At 40.8% G+C, this 9844-nt stretch overlaps 2 protein-coding genes across 4 annotated transcripts; one reads left to right on the top strand and one right to left on the bottom strand.

Moving 5' to 3' along the window:
* The first annotated feature begins 1020 nt into the window (after window positions 1-1020).
* Window positions 1021-8875, top strand: LOC104097624 (pentatricopeptide repeat-containing protein At3g26540). Of its 3 annotated transcripts, none has more exons than XM_009604221.3 (3): window positions 1021-3517; window positions 3643-3867; window positions 8238-8875. In XM_009604221.3, exon 1 carries the CDS (start codon window positions 1204-1206, stop codon window positions 3325-3327), a length of 2124 nt encoding a protein of 707 aa, XP_009602516.1. In that variant the 5' UTR covers window positions 1021-1203; the 3' UTR covers window positions 3328-3517; window positions 3643-3867; window positions 8238-8875. The 3 variants fall into 3 exon arrangements, with proteins under 3 accessions (XP_009602516.1, XP_009602515.1, XP_009602514.1); XM_009604220.3 differs by having other exon boundaries at window positions 1021-3528; XM_009604219.3 differs by having other exon boundaries at window positions 1021-3867.
* On the bottom strand, window positions 5289-5822 carry LOC138910072 (uncharacterized). The gene has a single exon (XM_070201294.1). It carries the CDS (start codon window positions 5820-5822, stop codon window positions 5289-5291), a length of 534 nt encoding a protein of 177 aa, XP_070057395.1.
* Window positions 8876-9844: the final 969 nt, after the last annotated feature.

The raw sequence follows: 9844 nt of genomic DNA, 5'->3' as shown, positions 1-9844 counted from the left end.
AGGTCTTAACGAGGCACTTAATAATAAACATCAAAGGGGGAGTGTTATGAAAGTATTATTGTAGATGTCCATTTATTACTCCGTTGTAGATAATCTTCCTGAAGAAGGCTATCCATTTAGTACTCCATTGAAGTTTATCTACAAGCAGCTGATGCAGGCAGGTTGCAAGCAACTCAATGAAATGGCTTGCAACATCTTCTTATTAAACAGGCATGTTGCGAGCAGCTCATACAGACAACTTACAAGCAACTCAAGAAAAGCCTCGCAGATGCTTCCTGAAAAGCCTTGCAGCTGCTTCCTGAAAAGTCTCGCAACTACTTCCTTTCTTTTATAAATAGAAGAGATTTCAGTTCATTATGTTCATTAGTTTGAAATTGAATAATATATCAATCTCTCTCTATATTTGTCTTCGATTTATTTACTTTACAGTTTTTATTTTATAACAAGACCCATCACTTTTATGACAAAATAAAGTGTGTCATTTTTGAAAGATGATCTACCACGACAAAAATAATATCTACACACGTCCTAGAATAAGATATTCATGGCGCCCCCGAAATAGATAATGGAGTGTAACACCTTTCACTTTGTTGTCTTACATTTAGGGGTGTCAAACGGGCGAGTCGGATATGGGACGAATCGAAAACGGGTAATGAAAAAATGGAGAAATAATCCGACCCGATCCATATTTAATACAGATAAAAAGTGGATTAACCGACAGATAATATGGGTAATCGTGTTGTCTACGTATTTTTGAATATGATCACTTTAGAGAGAATTCTTAGTCTCCCAAATTTGAGAAACCCTCAATTTGAGTCTTTACACATGTAAAAGTTAAATCCGTTAGTTATCAATTGGTTACCCATTTTTTAAATGGATAATATATTTCTTATCTATATTTGATCTATTTTTAAAAAGTTCATTATGTAACCTATTTTTTTGTGAATAATACGGGTGATTAACTATTTTCAATTTGCTTACTTGCATTCCGTACATGAAAGTAAGGTGGGGGCACAGAAAAGTAGGGTACAGCCTACAACGACTTGTCTATTAAGTAGACAAATCATCCAAGCTAGTGAGAAGTGATGTTAATTAATTTTTCGCCACAGTCAAAACCGAATCTAGCGCTGTCAATGAAATGGTATTACTATATTTTTGAGTCTCTAAACTGACAGTAAGAATTCAGTTTTCCATGCGACTTGCATGGGCATAAACGCAGCCTCCGTTCTGAACCATCTCATCAATGGCGAACCCACCACCTCCAAAGCACCAAGGTCTCAAGAAGCAAAAGCCTTAACCACCACAATCCTCAACCACCTTCGTTTAGGCCGACTTGGAAAGGCCGTCTCTGTTTTATTCTCAGCTCCAGTACCTTTCCCTTTTGATCTCTATGCTCATCTCTTCAGAATCTCTGCCTCTAAGAAGGCCATTGTCGAAGTCCGTAAAGTGGAGTCCCATTTGGTCAGCTTCGCCCCAACCCCACCTGTGTTCTTGCTCAATCGAGCCATTGAGGCGTACGGTAAGTGTGGGTGTTTGGCTGACGCTCGAGAGCTGTTTGATGAAATGCCTCAAAGAGATGGTGGGTCTTGGAATGCTATGATTACTGCTTATTCACAAAATGGGTATTCCGGGAAGGCATTGGGCGTTTTCTCTGATATGCATAAGTCTGGGATTTTTGCTGCTGAGGTCACTTTTGCAAGTGTTCTTGCTTCGTGTGCCTCTACCTTGGCATTTTGGCTTTCTAGACAGGTGCATGCCCTCATTTTGAAATATGGTTTTGGCGGTAACGTGATTTTAGGGAGTTCACTTGTGGATGTGTATGGCAAGTGTAGGAGAATGGGTGATGCGCGGAGAATGTTTGATGAAATTGAGAGTCCAAATGCTGTTTCTTGGAATGTGATTGTTAGGAGGTATCTTGAGATGGGTAATGGAAAAGAGGCTGTCTTTCTGTTTTTCAAAATGATTAGTCTTAATGCGAGGCCGCTGACATTTACAGTCTCAAATGCTCTAGTTGCTTGTTCTAGTTTTGGAGGATTTCGTGAAGGAATTCAAAGTCATGGATTTACAATCAAGATTAATTATGAAGAGGATGAGGTGGTTTCATCCTCTCTGATTGATGTGTATGTCAAATGTGGGGATTTAGTGAGTGCTCGAACGATGTTTGACCTGCTATCCCCTAAAAATTTGATTCATTGGACTTCTATGGTGTCAGGATATGCCATGAGTGGGAAAACCAGGCAAGCAAGGGAGCTTTTTGATAGGATGCCTGAACGCAATATGGTTTCATGGAATGCAATGCTAGCAGGATATGCGCGTAGTTCACAATGGGATGAAGCAATGGAGTTAATTGTTTTAATGTGCAAAGATACGAGGGACATTGATCATGTGACTCTCAGTTTGATCCTAAATGTTTCTGCAGGGCTTTCTGATGTTGAGTTGGGAAAGCAGGTTCATGGATATATATATAGGCATCGTTTCTACTCAAACTTATCCGTTGCCAATGCACTTCTTGATATGTATGGAAAATGTGGGAACTTGAGAAGGGCTAGAGCTTGGTTTTATGAAATGAGTCATTTTCGAGATATGGTTTCTTGGAATGCTTTGTTGAGTAGCTATGCTTGTCATAGGATGAGTGAAGAAGCTTTATTAATTTTCTGGGAAATGCTAGGAGAGGCAACACCTAGTAAATTCACTTTTGCTACTCTCTTGGCGGGTTGTGCAAATATCTTTGCTCTTGAACATGGTAAACAAATCCATGGATTTATGATTAGAAATGGTTATGATTTGGATATCGTGATTAAAGGAGCTTTGGTTGACATGTATTCCAAATGTCGTTGTCTTGACTATTCACTGAATGTTTTCATTGAGACTCCTGTGAAAGATGTTGTTCTCTGGAATTCTCTGATGCTGGGATGTTATTATAATAAACGAAGTGAAATATTATTTCAGTTGTTTGAGGTAATGAAGGAGGACGGTGTGAAGCCAGATGGTACTACCTTCCAAGCTGTATTGCTTGCATGCATTTCTCACGGTTGTGTGAAATTGGGTAGGCTGCTTTTCAATTCAATGAGTGGTGATTACTTTATTATACCACGTTCGGAGCATTATGAATCTATGATTAAGCTGTATGGTCTGTATGGATTCTTTGACGAGCTTGAAGATTTTGTTAAGAAGATGCCATTTCAACCAACAACCCCTATGTTAGCAAGAGTTTTTGACTCTTCCAAAGAGCACGGGAATACAAGGTTAGGAGAATGGGCTGCCAGACAACTTAATCTTCTGAAGGAAAGAAATTTTCTATTCCATTCTGCTTCAAAGTATGGATGAGAACTAACTTGTAACAAGGTTGGCCAAGGCTATTGTCACTAAAACATGTAGACACAGCCTGCTTGTTGATTTGGAACTTTTGCAACAATATTTTGATTGCTGTCAGACCAATACTTTACTGGAGCCAAATATTGCAGACACAGTCGAATCTATGTTGGCCCAACTGACCACCCTTCGCCAAAAAATTATAGTACGTATAAGGTAAAATACTACTTGTTATTGATTAAAAATAGACTTTGAACACCCTTGCATAGCCCACTGGCAAAGGGTGTTCAAATTTCTTATTGAATTTCCTGGCTTCGCCACTGATTGCAGACTCAGATCTCGGGAAAGTGCTTGAACCTATGAGTATTTGCATAATTCAAACACAACAATATTTTGAACAGAAACACATAGAAGTTGCAGTTTAGGTGGCCGCTGCATAACTCTTGGTAATATAAATGCTGATCATCTGTGGTGGCTTTGGCATTTGCGACAAGGAAATGGCTGCATGATGGCTGTTTCTAACAGATAAATAGGGAACATATCTTTCTTTTCCTGGTATGTATGTTACACCACTCATTTCTTCTTACCTTTGTATGATACATGTTTGAAAATTTAATGAAGAAAATTTCTTAAGACTTCCTTTGAAGTGTGGAACTCCGATTAGATCATTGTTTACCGTACTAACAGAAGGGACAGGTAGAAGTGGAATTATGTTGTTGGGAAAAAAAAGGGACGGCTATTAAGTGTTAGTATTTTCATTTAGGTGTATAGATGTTCTCCCTATGCATTATATAAGTTGTACTTTTTGTACTGTTATGTGCTCTCTTGTGTATTCCCATTTTTTCTGTAACTTTTAGTTGTTTTTTCTGTTAAAGCATCTTACCTTGAGGATAATTTGGGTGGAGGAAAATGTGGTTGCTCCCTTTTAGTGCATATGATGCTGTACCTACTGCCTTTAATATATGCTTATTTATGAAATTTCTTTTGTCCAGTGAAGATATCTAATTCCCTAGTCCTCGTCTACAGCTTAATGGTTTCACAATTGTTATACAGTTCTATTTTAATGTTTATAATAAATGGTTCCGGAAGCCAACATACAACTTCGGATATACTCTTCATATCGCAATTCATATGTCATGGTTTGACCATTTTGGGTCATGTTGATATTTCAAAAGTACATCTTCAGTCCTAGGGTGTCAAATGGGCCAGTCCGTCAAATTTGGTCGGGTTAAATGAGTTAAGGCTATAAGAAGGTCATGCGCAACATGTCCAAAGTTTGTTTAGACAAGATGAATTGGATCAAGATGCACTAAGTAATAGCTAATAGATCACAGCGCGACCCACCCAATTTGACCATGCTTTTACCTTTTCATACCAAGCACCTACATTGTACCAGCTACTAAAACAAGAAGGAATAACAACAACAATAACAAGCCCAGTGAAATCCCACAAGTGGGGTATGGGGAGGGTGAAGTGTACGCAGACCTTACCCCTACCTAATGAAGGTAGAGAGGCTATTTCCGAAAGACCCTCTGCTCAAAAGAAGTGAAAATGAAGCAATAAACAGACAGTAGCAACAACCAGGTAATTAGACATGGGCACAAATGAAGATACGTGCAACAACATATATCTAAGAATACGAGACTATAAAAATAGGTTCAGTCTTGCTGGAAATAATGACACAATATGAAATAGCAATGGGCTAGGCATAGAAAAATACAAGACTAGTACTAATACTATTAGGATGCCTAGACGAAACTCTAAACTGTCTGTCCACCCACAACCCTAATCCTCGACCTCCACACCCTCCTATCGAGGGTCATGTCCTCGGTAAGCTGAAGTAGCGTCATGTCCTGCCTAATTACCTCACCCCAGTACTTATTAGGCCTTCCTCTATCCCTCCTCTGACCCGCCATGGTCATCCTTTCTCACCTCCTAATCGGGGATTCAGGGTCTTTCCTCTTCACATGTCCGAACTATCTCAGCCTTGATTCTCGCAACTTATCTTCTATAGGAGCCACACCTAACTTGTCCCTAATATACTCGTTCCTAATCTTATCTCTCCTGGTATGCCCACACATCCATCTCAGCATCCTCATTTCCGCTACTTTCAACTTCTGAACATGGGATTTCTTGACTGGCCAACACTCGGCTCCATACAACATGGACGGTCTAACTACCGCTTTATAGAATTTGCCCTTACATCTAGGTGGCACATTCTTGTCACACAAAACACCAGAAACGAGCCTCCATTTCATCCATTCCACTCCAATACGATGTGCGACATCCTCATCGATCTCCCCGTTACCCTGTATCACAGACCCAAGATATTTGAAACGATCTCTCTGGGGGATGACTTGTGTATCCAACTTCACGTGCACTTCTGCTTCATGAGCCCCAACACTAAACTTACACTCCAAGTACTCTGTCGTTATCCTGCTCAACTTGAAACCTTTAGACTCCAGGGTCTGTCTCCACACCTCTAGCCTAGCATTAACCCCACAACGCATCTCATCAATCGGCACTATGTCATTTGCAAATAACATACCATGGCACCTCTCCTTGATTGTGTCGCGTCAACACATCCATCGCCAGGGCAAATAAAAATGGGTTAAGAGTTGATCCTTGATTCAACCCCATCTCCATTGGGAAATAGTCCGAGTCACCTCCTACGGTCCTCACCCGAGTCTTAGCTCTATCGTACATGTCCTTAATCACCCTAATGTACGTTACCGGGACACCGCTAATCTCCAAACATCTCCATAAAACCTCCCCAGGGACTTTATCGTAGGCTTTTTCTTAGTCAATAAATACCATATGCAAGTCCTCCTTCCTCACCCTATACTGTTCCATCAACCTACTTACCAGATGAATGGCTTTTGTAGTCGACCGCCCTGGCATGAAATCGAACTGGTTCTCCGAAACAGACACAATCCTTCTCACCCTCTTCTCTACCACCCTCTCCCAAACTTTCATGGTGTGACTCAGTAGCTTGATACCTCTATAGTTATTGCAATTCTGGATATCACCCTTGTACTTGTACAACGACACTATCAAACTCCGCCTCCACTCTTTGGGCATCCTCTTCGTCCTAAAAATAACATTAAACAAATCAGTAAGCCACTCCAAGCCTGCCCAGCCCGCGTTTTGCCAAAATTTTACCGGAATCTCGTCTGGTCCGGTCGCCCTACCCCTCATCATCTTTCGCATAACCTCCTCAACCTTAATACGTCTACAAAACCCGAAATCGCGCTGGCTTTCCGAGTCTTCCAACTTCCCAAGCTCAATGATCCAATCCCATCCTCGTTCAAGAGTTTATGAAAGTACGTCTGCCACCTTCGCCTAATACAGGACGCCTCTACCAAGACCTTACATTCCTCGTCTTTGATGCACCTCACTTGGTCCAGGTCCCAAGCCTTTCTCTTCTAGCCTCGGCTAACCGGAGCAGTTTCTTGTCACCACCTCTACCCCCAGCTCCTCATACAAGCATTCAAATGTTGTTGTCTTGGCAGCCGTGACTGTAGGAAAAGGTCCAAATTTGCCCGTAAATTATGCCGAATGGTCTAACTTTTCCCTCCATTAATAGTTGGGATCAAAATGAGGCCCTGTCATGAAAAGAGCTCACCTATACCCTTATTTCGAGACGTAGCATTATTTGTTCAAATTAACTTCTAATTACACTTATTAACACCTGGGATTGCCATGTGTCCCCACGTGGCGAAATTTTAACCCATCTATTTTCACCAGCTCCCCTCTCCACCTCCTATCCCCATTTCCCTCCCCCACCCCCAATACCACCATAAATCTGAAACCCCTTAAAAGAGGCAAGAGCACCTTCACTACCTCACTGCCACCTCCCATCCAGTATGTCTGAGATTCCATGGCCACTCTTTCTTGCCAACACCATCCTTCAACCAAAAAAGACAACCATCATCCCGCAAAACAACTATTAAACCCATCAATACCCCAACCCGACATCAGCAATGAGAAAAGAACCACCAGTTTCATCACTGTTGATGGCTTTCATAGTAACTATCGTAGCATCTCCTCTCCTTTTCACCTCCTCAACCGGATTCCACCGGAAAATTGAAACCACTAGAAAAATCGGAACCACCACCTCAAAACTAGACCAGATACCACCCAACAACCACAACCTCCATCACCTCTCTGTCGGTCGACCCGATCTCCTTCACTGCTCCATCACTTTCTTCAACTCGTTCCTCATCTCCACCAAATTAGAAATCTACTATCACCACTCCACTGCAATTTCTTCACATAAATCAACCTTTACCAAAAGCTTGGCTGAATACTTGTGATCTATATAAAGCGGTTGTCATAGGGGATCTATGTACTATTCTTCGCATTTATAATGAAAAACTCTCCGCTTCTGCCCTGAGGACGCAGGCTTGGTCGAATCTCGTTAAATCCTTGTATTATTTCTTTTTCTCTATTTGCTTTGTGTCTGATTGTGTGCTAGTAAAACCATGATCTTCTGCAACAAGAAATCGTAGCAAGTTGGAGGGAAAGAAAGTTGAACGCGGGAAGAAAAGAACTTTTGGAGATTGACCTTTTTGTATTTTTTGGTTGATTTGGAGGGAAGAATTAGAAGAATTTATGAGGTGTAGAAAACCTTTTTCTGGAGGGTTAAAATTTTTATTCCATTTATACTTCTGATGTGAGACAACTTTGTTGTATTTATATACTTCTGTAGTGTAACACTATGAATAATTTTAGAAGAGAATTTTGAAAAAGCTGATTGGAGTTTCTACAATCAAAGTTGGGTAAGGATATAAGAACTTAATTTAAGGAGTACCTCCGAATTTATTGTATCATTTGCTTGTACCTATTCAGTATATGTTTGGCCGCATGGCAGATGAAAAGCTAGCTGTCTTACTTGCTGAATCTTCTTTTTTCACCTGCAATAGGATATCCAATTGGGGCAGAAACAGATTGATGGCCAGTGAAGAACAGAAAGCTATTCAATCAAACAACAAGTCGAGGTCAATCCCCATAGAAGGAGGATGTAGTGTTGCTTCAGAGAAGGAACTCGGCACTATCAGCCTTTTCACTTGTGCATGGTAGAACTAGTCTAAGGTGAACATGGGCGAAGAAATTGTTCTTAATTAAGATGTGGTATAAGTAAATGTGTGTGAAAGAACCATTGTGGACTGCACTCCAGTTGCTATCATTGGACCAACGGACGACTTCTCAGACAGATGGGTGAAAAGATGACACTGGATTGGGTTAAGCTGAAAGTTAAGCTGACTTCAGGGTTCTTCGTAGTGTATCTGACTAGAGGCCAATAGAAGAGTTCATTGTAGTACTACAAGCAGTGGAATAAGGCTGGTGATAATAAGTCTAGTTCTAAGTCATATAAGAAAGTGAAAACAACAAATTCAAGGACATCCCGGTACTACAATATCTGCTATGGATGAAAGGGGAGAATTTCAAATTTTGTTAAGTTAAAAGTGATTCTTCTTCTATTCCTTTTTTTGAGAGTTAAATATGTTCTTCTGTTTATACTTTGCTCATTTTTAGTGTTGATTGAAAAAACATTTTTTTTTTCTGTTGGTTGACATAACAATTAAAGGTAATAATGTTGGAGGGCGAAAGGATGACGATTTTTGGTGATTGTGGCTAGTAGTACAAAGTGAATATTATGTTTACATGTTGGAAGCAAGTGATGAAGTAAGAGAGTTCAAGAAATAACGCAGGGAAGAGTTGCATTTTTTAAAGACCGACCCTTCTTCTTTATAAGAGGTTAACCCTTTAAAGAAGTTGCATTTAAAAGATATAGGGAAGTGTTGCAATTTTAAAAGATTAATCCTCCTCCTCCTTTTCCGGGGGAAAGAAATAGGCCAAATACATTGATTTTTTTGCTATGCTTGCAGATGTTTTTGTAAAGGCACACACCGGAGCCATAAATGTCGAGACTGGAAAGTCGGACCTTTTCAACGTAAGACAGAAAGATAACGAGATGCTTAGAGAGTTTGTGTCTCGGTTCCAAAAGGAACGAATGAATCTACCACAGGTCGCCGATGATTGGGCTGCTCAAGCTTTCACTCAAGGACTCAATGTACGAAGCTCAGTGGCTTCACAACAGCTGAAGCAGAACTTGATTGAATACCCGGCTGTTACCTGGGCCTATTTACATAATCGGTATCAATCGAAGATTAGAGTCGAAGACGACCTGCTGGGAGCTCCTTGCGGGTCCGTTTATCCTATCAGGCCCGTTGACAGAATCAATAGGGACATTGATCGAGAACCTAGGTTGAACAGGGATCGATACCAGCCATATAATGGAGATCGTAGGAGCAACGGATCTGGGCGAAACCCTGTACGAAGTGAAAGGAGAAATGACCGAGGTCAGAGCTCTCGAGGGCTCATGAGCAAGAATGGCTTCGACAGGCATATCAGACCTAAAGAAGCACCACGATTGTCAGAATATAACTTCAATGTTGACGCAACTGCCATCGTATCGGCTATCGGACGCATCAAAGATACTAAATGGCCTCGACCTCTGCAGACTTAT

The sequence above is a fragment of the Nicotiana tomentosiformis genome, chromosome 4, assembly GCF_000390325.3.
Source record: "Nicotiana tomentosiformis chromosome 4, ASM39032v3, whole genome shotgun sequence".
NCBI lineage: Eukaryota > Viridiplantae > Streptophyta > Magnoliopsida > Solanales > Solanaceae > Nicotiana > Nicotiana tomentosiformis.
This window is presented reverse-complemented; position numbering and strand designations above follow the sequence as displayed.